Source organism: Octopus sinensis, linkage group LG11 (genome assembly GCF_006345805.1).
Source record: "Octopus sinensis linkage group LG11, ASM634580v1, whole genome shotgun sequence".
Classification (NCBI taxonomy): domain Eukaryota; kingdom Metazoa; phylum Mollusca; class Cephalopoda; order Octopoda; family Octopodidae; genus Octopus; species Octopus sinensis.
In genome coordinates this window covers 52950057-52965056 of record NC_043007.1, presented here as the reverse complement: position 1 = coordinate 52965056, position 15000 = coordinate 52950057, and the positions used below count along the sequence as shown (strand labels likewise).

General features: G+C 35.3%; 1 protein-coding gene across 1 annotated transcript in view; it reads left to right on the top strand.

Moving 5' to 3' along the window:
• Positions 1-15000, top strand: part of LOC115217636 (vacuolar protein sorting-associated protein 54) — a gene marked incomplete at its 5' end in the record, with an annotated part of 299488 nt that overhangs the window by 49047 nt on the left and 235441 nt on the right. Inside the window, one exon of the mRNA XM_029787388.2 lies at positions 14283-14379. Coding sequence (XP_029643248.2) covers positions 14283-14379 — 97 coding nt within the window. The remainder of the gene's footprint in view (positions 1-14282; positions 14380-15000) is intronic.

Below are 15000 nucleotides of genomic sequence, written 5' to 3'. Positions count from 1 at the left end.
ACTGCCGAGGACATGTGTAAGCTTGCAAGGAACAAAGCGAGTATGCTCTGCTGGATTTGTAATGTCAGTGTACATACACGACAGAATGTAAGCACCCTGAGTGAAAAGTTGGACATAAGAAGCATCAGATGTGGTGTCCAAGAGAGACGACTGCACTGGTACGGTCATGTGTTGCATGTGGATCAAGGAAAATCTATCTGACATCAAGATATCAACTTGAAAATAAAATTAAAAAGAGTATAATTGAACACACCACACATTTTGCATTTCTTTTCAAATTATGGTCCCAAAGACTGCAACTTGTTGCTCAAAACATAAACTATTGAAACTACGTAAATTGGAGGTTTGTTTGCATTTTTGCTTAAGTATCATACACATAAGGAATGCTGAAGGTAAGTGCTTTTATTTAGCCTGTTTGAAGCTAAGAAAAAATTTTTCATTATTGTCTCCTTCCATGCTGACAATTGCGTCTTTATCGTAATAATATATTTTCGATATATTGACATGCACATGTATGCATATATATAAATATATATATATATATAATTAAATATCATTAAGGGTTTAGCAACAAGTTGCTTCTTGTTGCTAAACCCTTAATTATATTTAATTATATATAAAAAATTTTTTGTAAAAGTTTCTACCGATAATGGTTCTCTTTCCATACCGAAACTACTTGGTAAAATTTATTAATTATTAAATTAATAATTCTTTATCCTATATCTGTAATATATATATATATATATATATCAGCGTCTTTTGACATCCTTTGTGAATAAATTGTTTACACCAGAGAGCTTTGATGCTGACTTTGTTTTGGTAAATAATGTAGAAGGTCAACAGGGCAAGAATATCATTATGCCAGAAGGTGTCAGGTAAAATTCAATTGACTATTAATTTTGCATAAATCAGTTTAATACTCCACACTTGTATTTGAACATGACTATTAAGGCTTTATTATGAGATTTTTTTTTATTTACTAGAGGAGGAGTGTCCTTCATTATTATTGTAAACTCTCTTAAACTGAGATCGATGTTCATTTTCAACAATCTGAGGGATGAATTCCAAGTGGCTACATAGCTCTAGAGAGGATTGATTGGACAAAGGGTTTAATTCAGATTCTCCTTTATACAGTAAGGTTTATGAGAGTAGGAGAGGAGAGTGCATTGGTGGATTTGTAAGAATGCAGCTGGCTAGTTCAGAGGAATGTACATAAAACAGAAGAAAGATTGTATTTGTGAGCTAGGAGTTGTAGTGTGTTGCTGAACCTGTCAATCAGCTGACTGGTTTTCTTTTGGGTGCAGTAAGGTGTGTATTTGTAACAGTAACACTCTCTTGGATATAAGAACACTACTCTAATTACTTTTATCAGCTACCTTAATCCCAGGAAACAAAATGTTAGTGGAATATTTAATATTGTGTGAAAGCTGATTACACCATAAACTTTTTAAAAAATTGTACTCTGTAAATTACTTACTATGATGTTAATCTATCAGTATATTGTAGCTCTTGTCAATCAGTTTCTGTTTAGCTGATGAGCATATTATGTGTGTATGCACTCGTGTTTTTATGTGGGTGTACACATGGAAAATATCTGCTGCACAACAAATCATCATCATTATCGTTTAACGTCCGCTTTCCATGCTAGCATGGGTTGGACGGTTTAACTGGGGTCTGGGAAGCCAGAAGGCTGCACAGGCCCAGTCTGATCTGGCAGTGTTTCTACAGCTGGATGCCCTTCCTAACGCCAACCACTCCATGAGTATAGTGGGTGCTTTTTATGTGCCACCGGCACAGGTGCCAAACGAGGCTGGCAACGGCCACGATTGGATGGTGCTTTTTACGTGCCACCGGCACGGAGGCCAGTTGGGGCGGCGCTGGCAATGACCACGTTTGGATGATTCTCTTATGTGCCACCGGCACTGGTATCACAACTACAATTTCCATTGATGTTGATCGATTTCACTCATAAAGTGGGAATGGTTTGGAGAAATTTAAAATATATCTGTATTGCTTTATGATTTAGAAATACTAGTGAGAGCATAAGATATGGGTGTTTTCCATGATTTTGGTGATATTTAACTGCCAGATCATATACTCTGGAAATCTATATTTAATATAAAGAAGCATCCAAAGATTATTCACTATTTAGTTTATAGGTTGGATTGTGAAAAGAACAAAGCATTTTTCCACAGTTTCCTGTGTGTCACTGATTTGAAATTTTATGTTGGATTGTACTTATCTGATAAATTGGTGTGGATATTGGTTTGCTACCTAGTACCTGAGAGAAATGTAGTTTTATTCTTTGAGAACATGTGTAACTGTTGGCTCAATATTTGATTTATATCTTTTTTGGATTGTTTGAAAAATTTTCAAGTATATAGCTCTAATATGTAAGACTGATCTGAAAGAAATATCTTTAAAATATTATAGACATTAAAAATATGAAGTGTGTGTGTGTGTGTGTTGTGTGTGTGTGTGTATATATATATATATATATATATATAGATATAGAGAGAGGGAGGGAGAGCAATAATAAAACTCAGGCTGGTGATTGCCACACACCGATGATGGGTTACTACACTGAGCTCTGGGTCAGTGTGTATTACGTAAGGCTAGAGATGGGAACGATGATTTCCCTTCGCAAATACTAATCAGACACAGACAGTGTGTCGTTAGCCAGCTGGAAGAGATTTCTTCCTGGGGCTATAAACAACAGTAGCATCGTGCACTATGAGACCGCCACATTTAGGTGGCATTTTTTTTAATACTGTAGTTTCAGCTCATAGCTGTTGCCATGCTGATGCACCGCCATTATATTCATGAGATGTCCACAGCAAGTTAAAAGATTTTTATCTCATTTATCTTCCGTACCTCTCATTCGTTAAATGTCTTAACTTGCTTTGTTTTTTTCCTGTCTTACTCTACGAAATTTAACCGTTTAAGGTTACCTTCAATCCTTAATTCCATCTTCCCGCCATTTGGCCATTACAATCCCCAATTCAAACTTCCTTTTTCTCCAAATCAACTTCCGGCTTGATGTCCACAGCAAGTTAAAAGATTTTTATCTCATTTATCTTCCGTACCTCTCATTCGTTGCTCATTCGTTAAATGTCTTAACTTGCTTTGTTTTTTTCCGATCTTTCTCTTCATTCGTTGCTCATTCGTTAAATGTCTTAACTTGCTTTGTTTTTTTCCTATCTTACTCTACGAAATTTAACCGTTTAAGGTTACCTTCAATCCTTAATTCCATCTTCCCGCCATTTGGCGATGACATCGCCCTCCCACCCCCACCACCAATACCGGTGAACACTGTTCTCACCATTTACACCGGATATGCCCTCCTCCTCCCCCACCACCATTACGTGTGACTCTCCCTCCTACCCCTCCTCCTCACATGCTTTCACTGTGTACTACCCCTTCCCCCCACCAAGACAAGCTGCTAGCGCCGCAGCTCATCAACCGCCCCACTGATCTTACGTTACCTCCTGTTTTGAATTTGTCACTGCCTCAATCCGACTATCTCCTTCCAGTCCCCTCCCCGCCTCGTGATATCCTACGTTTTTATTTCTTACGAACCTGCACTAACCCTTCCCTGTCATCGTTCCTCCTTACCCCAACCTTCCCCAACTGGTGCTTCCCTATATTACCTGCACCCCCCCACTATCTCTCCCTCTCTTTTCACTGGTGGAACCTTTCTCAGCTGGTCCCCCCCCCCAACTCAACTCTAGAAAAGCTCGAACAGATTGTGACCGATGCCGGACCCCCGGCCCCTGTGCAGGTGGCACGTAAAAAGCACCCACTCCACTCGCGGAGTGGTTGGCGTTAGGAAGGGCATCCAGCCGTAGAAACTCTGCCAGATCAGACTGGAGCCTGGAGCGGCCCCTGGCTTCCCAGACCCCGGTCAAACCGTCCAACCCGTGCTAGCGCGGAAAACGGACGTTAAACGATGATGATGATGATGTTTATATGAGTTGTTCCTCTCTCACATAGTCTTTCTCCTTCTCTCTCAGTCCCTTTCTCTGCTCTGCCTGTTTTCTTCTCTTCCTTGCCTCTCTTTTCCATTTACCTCTCTCTTCTATTTACTTCTCTCTTCCTGTAAAGATTATGCCTGTGTAGATATACATACACACACATATCTGTATGTTGATACCTACACAATCCTCCCTTCCTCTTTCTTTCCTCTCCCAGCTGTCTCTTCTCCCTCCTTCTCTGTTGATCTGTCCCTCTTCTCTATCTCTCTGTCGATCTGTCCCTCTCTCTCTCTCTCTCTCCCTCAATGTCTCTGTAAAATTTATGTTTGTTGATATGCATACGCACACACATCTGCATGATCATACCTATACAATCCCCACTTCCTCTCCATCTCCATCCCCCTCTCTTTCTCTCTCCCTGCTTCCCTCTCCCTTTCTCTTTCTGTTGACCTGTCTCTTTCCATCTCCCTCTTCTTTCTCTCTCTCTCCCTCTACTCCTAGCAAAATTGACGCAAAACTGGACAATGAAGGAAGTGCAATTATTTGTGCAAGCGTGGACAATTGCCAAAGGAGATTCCTCAAACATCATCGCAGTGACATTAAAAAATAATGGTTTTTCCAGAACCACAGTCCAGATAGAGCAGAAGAAATGAGAATTCCTCCTTTTATACTCTCATTAGACAATACACGGACACTCTTGATACCATTCTGGGAACTGATTGCACCAAGAAAGTCAAAGAAGATGGAGAAAGCCTCCAAGGCCTAGTGGTCCCTCAAAAGAACAAAACCAAACCTTTGACTGAGAGGCCTGCAAATGAAGGAAACACTGATACTGGTCCTTTCCCCATCATGTTAAATGACCAAAGAGTTGAGTGGGCTGAGAAAGGAAAAGAAAAATATATAACTGACAAAACAAAGGCTGTCAGAAACAAGGAAAGGCAAGGAGTAAAAGAAAGGGAAAAAGAAGAAGAAACAAAAAAAATGTTAGAATGAAACAGAAGACCCCCAACAAAATGGTGAATCCTCAGGTAAAATATCTAATACAAAGTACAGTTCCAATACTGAACCCTCGAGTAGATGACACAATAAGGAAGGCGTTAAAAGAGGCACCATGAACAAAGATACCAAAATTCATGAAGATGGAAGAATTGAAAAAGAACAAACACAAAAACCTCTAAGAAAAGCAGCCCCAACACCACCTCCCAAAACAATGGAAAAAGTAAAGGAACTATGAGGCCTGTTGAAAGGGAGGCCAGTGTCAAAACACTATCAAGAAAAAAAAATAAAAAGGAAGAGAGATAGATATAGAAGCAAGACATTACATGAAGCATGTACCATTTGTAAATTCCATGTCAGAGGTATCTGCTGGTATGGTGTGATGGGGATTAACTACTGCTTTGCACTTCAAAAGCTCAGGCAGAGTAGTACACATGGCAAAACACACCTCCATCAAGATAGAACAAAACCATGCTTAGAGGAACTCTTACTACGCTACAGGCCTGCAACAAAGATCAAAAAACTGTATGTGGATGTATGGTTGGTTACACATGCGATTGTCCTTAGCTGACCTTTAAGTGTACATGGTTGTTCACATATACATCCATATACATACTAATGTGCGTACGTGCACACACACAGAGATATACACTCACACATGTATGAATATGTACGTGCACTCACATACACATATACAAATATATATGCATATATACATATGCACGTAAATACATACACAGTATATACAGTAGTGGCCATAATAGAAGGGTCAGTAAAAACAAGTATATTGAAATATTTATTATAGAAGATTAACAACCTCTTGAGGCTAGATATACACATATCTAGATATATCTAATACTAGCAGTATCGCCCGGCATTGCTCGGGTTGTAAGGGAAATAACTATATAAGCATTTTTAGAGAGTTATAGCCAAAAAATAGCAAAAAAAATGCATTAAAAATTGAAAAAAAATTAAGGTAAATTTTTTTTAAATCGTTGACACATCGTAGATGTTTTTAGAGAGTTACTTCCCTTATATAAACGCGAAAAAAATGCATTAAAATGGAAAAATATGATGGTAAATTTTTTTTAAATCGTAGACTCATCGTAGACGCGCGCTAATACCCAGAAGGGCTCGATATGAATCACGACTATAAGATACCCGCTTTTGGTTAAACTGCACCACAAAATGTGGGAGTAATTACGAATGTAAATCGAAGGGGACAGACACACAACTTCACTCTTATATAAAGATGCTTTTTTTTTCAGTCATAGAGTTAGATTTATGAAGGTCTTCAGTAGAAAATCCTTCGAATTCTGACTCGCTGCTTGATATAATGAAATTCGTATCCATTTTTTGTCAGAATTACAAATTTTGAAAACACAATAGGAACAAATTTCGGAAAAAAATCTCCCATAATTCACGGAATTAAAATTACACTTCGATTTTTGTACAAAACTGTATTTGAAGTGTTTACGAAGTATAATACGTGTTTTCACGAATGTACTAAAGAGATTTACTCTGATATTCTCATTTAAATATGAATAGGTAAATTCGGGCGGTTTGGTAACGAAAGGGTTTATATAAGTGTCGTCTGTTTATACATAAACACTGTTTCATAGTTTCAGTTTAGTCTTCCTCAAATCACTGTCGCTAATTTACTCTCTTCCAAGAACATTTTCACTCACTGTTATCTGTTAGCTTCCCATACATTTTACTCATGTATCTATCAGCGTGATAGACAGAAACAAATATTACATTTACTTTCATTTTATTCGTTGCCCACTGTGTGTGTGCATTTGCGTGTGGTGTAAACCAGACTAAGAAAAGCATTTGACACACACACCAGAATGTGAGTTTTCTGTAAATTTTGCTTAATTGGAGTTTAAATTTTAAAAACTGGACCTGGCATGACGCGATGCATTGTACTCTTAAAACTGCTAGGTAAATTGTAATTGAAGAAATCCTATATTGTAGATTTGTATAACTCCCAAAGGGAGGCAGATAAAATCTGCCTTTTATAATAAGAGATCTATCTTTTGTGAAAATTTCAAGTGAATAGAATAAATATGGTAAGTTATAAGGAAATAAACAATCTTCCAAATTGCATCGGCCAAAAGTTAAGGGTCATGCAGAAAAAGTGAACTACTAACTGAGGTATTTGTTGTTTAACAGGCTAACAGTTACTTCTTATCTTACATTATTGGAACATTCAACTGTCAATATGACGGCTTGTGAGAGGTGACTGGTGTCCTGTGGTGAGAAACAAAGGATTGTTTGCCTTCACCAAGGGAGCAAGTCAAATTCTGTGATAGTAATTACTGTAGGAAGGTATAGAAGTGTTGTGCAATGAATTGTAGCTCGTTTTAAGTTATAAGGATCAACAGATGCTAAACCCAAAGCTAGTAGAACTTTGTACCGCTTTATCAAGACAGGATTGTATTATAGTTAGAATGTACTTAAGAATAGGTTTATGAGTGCTGCTGAGATATCCCGCAAGTTTAGCTCCACTTCCTATGTCAATGTATTGCAAAAATAGTTTCTCAGAGATTATGAGGTTTTGGATTGCTTGCTTGGGCACTGGCAAAGAAGAATCAAAGAGCCTGTCTTCATTTCACTCACGAACATGTCATTTGGACGGAAGAACAGTAGTTGCAGGTTCATTTTAGTGATGAATCGAAGTTTAATGTGATTGGTTCCGATGGTGGAATATATACGTCCAATGAAAAAGTGACAAATGATTATCTTGTGCATGTGTGAAGAAGACAGTGAAATATGGAGGAAGCAGTGTAATGGTATGGGGAGTGATCTTTGCTGCTGGTCCTGGTCCACTTATTCGCCTAGAAGGAGCTGTCAATGCTGAAATCTACAAGCAGATTCTTTGACAGCATGCCCTTCCACATCTCTAATCCTCATCAGTTCAACTTCCTATCTTCATGCAGCACAACACTCCCTGTCACACTGCGAAGAGAGTCAAAGATATTTTGAATGATGAAAGAGTTGATCTCATGGCCCGATCTCAATCCTGTAGGAAATGTTTGGAAGATTATTGGAGAGGGGGAGGGGGTCAGCCAAGCTGAAATCTAAAGAGCCAAGATGAACTCTGGGAATTATTGAAAAACAAATGGAACAATATTACTCCATCATTTTGCAAGAAATTTAATCAGTCCTCTGGTGACAGATGTTGGGAGGTCATTGACAGTAAAGGGCTGTTCACAAAATTTTAATAGTAAGGTTTTCTTCTTTGTTCTTGTTCCATTTTGCACTATTTTTCTAAGTGAGCCTTAAATTTTGGCCATTGCAGTTTGGAAGATTATTTGTTTATTTCCTCATAACTTATGAAATATTTATTCCATTCACATGCATGGCTGGAAGGAAGAGTAGAGGGAGAGAGTTCACTGAATTATGCTTCTACTGTGTTGTATCTGGAAAATGCAAATTTGGTGCAGTAACAACATCTTGGGATTTTCTCAGCGTGCTTCTTTACCATGTTTCCATTACTTAACAATGTACAAAGCTTCCTCAAGGCACAGGTTACATACGCCAGATAGTATATTATATGGATGTGCATTTTTTATTATTGACCATTCTATTTCATATCTTATTTTTCCTTCTTTTAATCCCCATATAAAGTCTGCTAGTGATGTTGCGTGTTGCCAACTTATCTTATGGAAAGAGGAGATATGGTTGCGATAATGGTCCTTGAATTGGTTTTCGGAGGCTCCTATACATGCGTATTTTATGTTGTGCTGTGGTGATTGTGCATTTGTATAAGATGTTCTTTTGCCTGCATTGGTTCATGAGTGGACATGGAGATTTCTTGTGACAGCTGCAATGATTTGCACTATTATTATTTTTGTAGTTATTTGATGACTTTTTGCTTTTGTTTTTGTATTATTCCAGTTGATTAGCAGTGTCTGCAGTGTTCTTGATGTTATTGCCTGTTTTGTTGATTCTGTTTTGAGTTTTTGTCTAGATCCTATTATAACTGCCCGGGGTCGCTATCCATGTTTTTTTTTATCCCTATTGTGTTTATTTTTGTTATTTGTCCCATACCCTGGTTTTTGTTCTGTTTGTTCCTTATCTGTGGTTGTTGTTTGCATGTATATATTTTTTATTGTTGTATTTGTGTATGTAGTACTCCATGTTTTTGGATGTGGCATATGATACTTTTACTGTGTGCTTGTTGAAAATACAATGGTATTTATGTGCTTTAGGGAAGCACCTATCTAATGCTGCAAGGAATTGTTTACCTATCTTCGATGATATTCGCAATCCGAAAATACAAATCAAATTTTTATATCTTTTCTTTGGTTGCTTTGACCTATATTGTGTGTTCTTGGCATTTTGTACTTCATTTTTGCTATTATTGTTATTTTTTCGGGTTTTGTTTATTTTTTCCTATCTTTCTATAGTATCTTGGGCTTTTGTATTTTCTTGTTATGTGTTGTTTTTCATGTGTGTGTTTTCTACTTTAGGTGCATGGATATTTGTATTATTTAGGGCTTTGCCAGGTGTGAAGTTGATTTTTTTCCTTATATCCAACTCTAGCTAGTGCTTCATTGTAGTAAGGTGCATGTATGTTGAATATTGTCTCGTTGGCTAACAGGTATGATATACTGGTGGCCATGCTCCTAACAATTCCTTTTGTTATGGATGGTGAATGATTGGACTTTACATTTATGTATCTAAGACACTCATTTGACTTGTGGTATGGTTTGTGCATCCCTATTTCTAAGTTAAAAGTAACATCTAGGAAATTTACCTTATGGTAATTACTATCTATAGTTATAGATAGGCTGAAGTTTTTAAATAATTTGTGTAGTTTTTTCTGTTTCTCTCTATTTCTACCTTAGCACAATTATCTATTACAAAAAGGGCATTGTCTCTGTACAGGCTCCCTGCTATTTGTGAGAATGAGGATTTAATGTGGAATAAGATGTAAAATTTCTACAATATCCGTTACCTGTGCTGAGTCACTCCAACTCATTAGTATATCAAAGGAATTCATTCTGTCTGATCTCGTCCATAGTGTGTTGTCATAATTAGTAATTGTTTCTGGTCTGGTGCTGTTAATAGATAGGCTGGAATTTTTCATTGCAAATATGAGTGCTTTATTGAGTATTATAGGGTTAATTTTGGAGTAGTAGTAACCTATATCTAATTGTATAAATTTGAAGTTTTTTTTTTTTCCTATTTTCTAAACCATCCTGAGTGTCTGACGATAAGGAAAGTCCAATCTTAATTTTGAGCTAGGGCATTATTTTATATATGATGTTTTTGCTTATACATGCTATGTCCGATTTTGGTGGATATATTAGTCAAAGAATAGTAATTCAGTGAACTCTGTCCCTCTCCCCTATCGATGTATGCATGGGTCTGGTTGTATTTCTATATGTATGTGCCTGTGTTTAGCATCCATAGATGTATGTATCTATGTGTGCGTGTGTATATATATATATATATATATATATATACATATCATCATCATCATACATATATACAAAAATACAGAGTAGAGGAAATTGAAAATGCAAATCACAGGCAGTCTAACAGATTCCTGAATGCATAAATGAAGATATTCAATCAATGTAATTGATTCATATATATTTATACACATCAACTTAAATCATGCATGTACAGGTGTAAAGATTCTCCAAGGGTATAAGGAATAAAACCAAACATACATAAAATTGTCAAAGAAATATAAAAACATAAAAATACATATAAAATTACATATAAATAAAGATTACATGTAAAGAGTTATGCATGATAAATATAGGAGGTGCAAAACAAATGAGAGTTTGATAAATATAAGAATAAAAACGTTTATTCCTATATTTATCAACCTCTCATTCGTTTTGCACCTCCTATATTTATCATGCATAACTCTTTACATGTAATCTTTAGTTGTATTTTTATATTTCTTCTATATTTTTATGTATGTTTGGTTTTATTATTTATACCCTTGGAGAATCTTTATGCCTGTACATGCATGATTTTTGTTGATGTGCATAAATATACATGATTTAATTACATTGATTGAATATCTTTATGTGTTCAGGAATTTGGTTAACTGCCTATGATTTGCGTTTTCAGCTTCCTCTATCTGTATTTTTTCGCATTGGCTCTCTATGAGCACTCCGTAAATAGCCCATACTTTCTATAACTTATTATATGTATGTATATATATATATATATATATATATATATACACATACGCATGCATCTGTTTATGTATATGCATGCATATATATGTACATATGTTTTTATATGTGTGTATGTGAGTGCATGTACATATCTGTGTGTGTGTGTGTGCATGTGTGTTCATCTCCAAGCGTTAGTATGTATATGTAAATGACCATGTATGTGTATGTATGGGCCGGTTCTTAAAGGTCGCCTAAGGACAGTTGCATGTTTAGCCAACCATGAAGAACAAATCAACAATATAAAGAAATCAAATGCCAATCCCTTTAAAATGGCAACCACTTTAACCCTTTCGTTACTATATTTCTGACCAAAATACACCCCTCATGACTTTCAATTACAGTCTAAAATAATCATGAATTTAGGCTTGTTTCATTAAATAACTGTAACTTTTTTACTTATCAACATGTTAATGTGATATTTGGAACATAATTAAAGAAAGGGTTCTTAATCAATTCTATTGCATAACTTTTGTTTCAAAGTGACTTTAATTACAGGTAAATCCAGGTAAACTGAGCAAAAGGTAAAAATATTAAAATTTTGTTTAAACATCACCATAGAAAATGAATCATCAGCTAATATTCAATTAGGTATGCAACAAAATTTTGATGAAGAGAATTGTGCACATCACTAGATCATCAGTTGAATTTAATGCACAGAACAGGTGTACCATAAAGGTGGAATAAACTGAAATATTGGAATCCACTTAAATCCACAGCAAGTTTGACCGAACTAAAGAAATCGGTCAAAAAATAATATACGACCCTGGTTATGGTATGGAAGTGATAAATTCCAGACCACATCGTTCCCTAGGCCATGCTGACTAACATTATTTTCCTTGTATAAAAACTAAATCCACAGCAGTACCCAGTATTTGCTTCACAAATTTTCCAAACTTTGATCCCCCCATTTTGTATTTGTTTACATTCTGCGTAACAGTTTGTTTCCACAGTGATCACTTCAAACAAGCATACTGAAAAAAATAAAAAATAAAACTGTTTCGCTTCCTAAGAAAGACTATGGATAGACCCCATCTCCTCAGAAAAATTACTAATAAAAACATTTTTAAAGTTTTCACTTGATTCCGATGTAAACTCATCTTTGCTGTTGCTATCGCCGCTTTCAGTTTCTTCAGAATCGCTGCTTTCAGTTTTTGATACCGAAATATCCTATTCATTCTTGTACACCATGTGCTTTTGTACCTCATTCATTCTTTTTCTCGATATCTCCCTATTTTCCATTGAAAACGCTTTAAATTCGGAATCAATGCTTGATAACATGAAACTCCTATCCATTTTGAAAGTTGAAGAAAAATCGATGCCAAAAAAAATGTGGAAAAAATCTCCCAAAATTCACTGAGTTCAGATATCAGGTCAAGCAATGTCGGATACTATAACCCAACTATTTACAAAGTGAAATCACTTGTTTTAATGAATGTACCAACGAGATTTAGGTTCAAATTTACATTTAAATAACAATAGATTCTCTCGGCTGGGTATGGCCGGGTTGGTATTATGAACCAAAAAATTTGGGGGCTGGGTATGGCCGGGTTAGTAACGAAAGCAGAATCACCATCCCACTATATCTACACATTCAAAGCAGTTTGCCAACAGTCCTTCAGCAATAACACACCTTGGTAAGCTCAGTGGCTACTTACTAACTTCAGGCCATGACAGACAGAGAGGAAGCTATTGAAGCTGAGAATTTGAACTTACAGAGATAATATTTACATATCGCCTGAGGAAACACTATTAGATCTCATAATGCAGGGAAATAGTTGTATAATCAAGTACCTTCATGCCTGGAGAACTACATTGCATAGAAACAATTGTAATGATTGAAAATAAATGTCCAACAGTACTCCTTCTTGTTGGCTCCAATTTTTTCAATTATCTATTCATATGTGACAGAAGCCCAAATGCAAACCTGGAAGTACAGATACTACCACTGGATAGTACAAGGGGAAATCTGAATACGGACGAGATTTTATACTGTACTCTACTACATTTTTGACTGTTAGTGTGTGTAAGAAAAAACATTTACTAACAGAAAAGTATGTTATGAAAATAAATTCTCTCTCTCTCTCTCACACACACACACACACACACACACACACTGAGCGTGAGGTGTATACTTTTGTAGAGAGTGTGATAAAAATATGTAGAGAGGGGGAGAGTTTACCATGACGAAAGCAAAAAATGAAAGTGATAGACAAATAGAGGGCTCTCTGTTGCTGTCACAGATTTTGAAACTTTAAAATTAAGTGAACATTTTCAAATTTGGTATATTGATGTACTTTTCCACACTGAATCTGAGTTTGTGAGTCATTTATATCAGAAAAAAATTAGAAAAATGTTACAGATGTTCCACATTTCAGCAATTTTACTCTATCAGAAAACAGCAATAGTACGGATGGCTGTAATAAAGTGAAGTAAACATTAGAAGACAGATTTAGACAAAATGAAAGAGATGTGTGAGAGACATTACATAAACACAGAGAGTGAGTGATAAGAAGTATGGCAGATAATACAGAGAGGTTGATGGATGGTGACACATAGAGAGAAGAGTTGTTGAGGATAATCTGGTTCTTGACTGAAGATAGAAAACTTTGAATGACCCATCCTTGTGTTCTTTGTATCGTCTATCTGGATGTTTTGTTGTCCCTTTTTGTATCACCTAGTTGTCCGGATGTCTTGCGTTCATGTCCCATTTTGTATTTTTTATATATATATATATATAACGGCGTACGTACACTTTGTTATATATATATATATAACGGCGTACGTACACTGTTGTTCATTGTTAAACCTCACTAAGATAAATATTTCAATCACCTGAAGATTGACTGTAACTTGAATTTTTACGAATTGGACAGCCATGAAACGATCGTAGTGTTATACTCATTATCTTTTTTTAATAATTTTGATATATATTTAAAATAATATAAATTAATTAATCTTATGTATTGGCTTAAGTTTTTCATTGTATGATTTGCCTACTAGTGGTTTTATCTCTAATTTAATATAATATATATATATATATATATATATACACACACACACACATTTATATATGTATATATTTTTAATTTCTACTTATTTGCAGCTTAGCAGATCAAATGAGGCTTCTAAATTATACTCAATGGATACAAATGCTGAGAAATGTTTTCTTTAATATAATGGTCATTGTTAACCGAGTATTGGTAAGTATAAAAATTTATCATTAAAGGTAAAACATTGATTAATATTCTGATATTTAAATAAGATTATATACATATATATGTATCATCAGCATCAGCATCATTTAACATTCATTGTCCATACTAAACATAGGTATGTGAATAAATTTTTTTGCAATCTAGCCATCCTTTCACACGGAATTTTGTCTCTCTTTTGAACCAAATCTCTGAAGAGACTTATATAAATGGGTATGAATTGTTTAAAAATCATGTAATGTATTTTTGGCTTTTTAATAATTTTTTAATGTTATATTATATTCCTAGTATATTATGTTATATATTATAATGTCAATTGAAGCTCTCGAATTAATCTATTATATATATATATATATATATATATATATATATATATATATATATATATATATGGGTGGGGGAGATAAATACAGATATATATATATATGGGGGGAAGAGATAAATACAGATATATATATATGGGGGGAAGAGATAAATACATATATATATATAGGGGAGGCGGAGAGATAAATACAGATATATATATATATATATTTATACATACAGATAAATTAGTTGAAAATATATCTAGCAGATTATCATAAGATCACACTAAGTAAAGCTAGATAC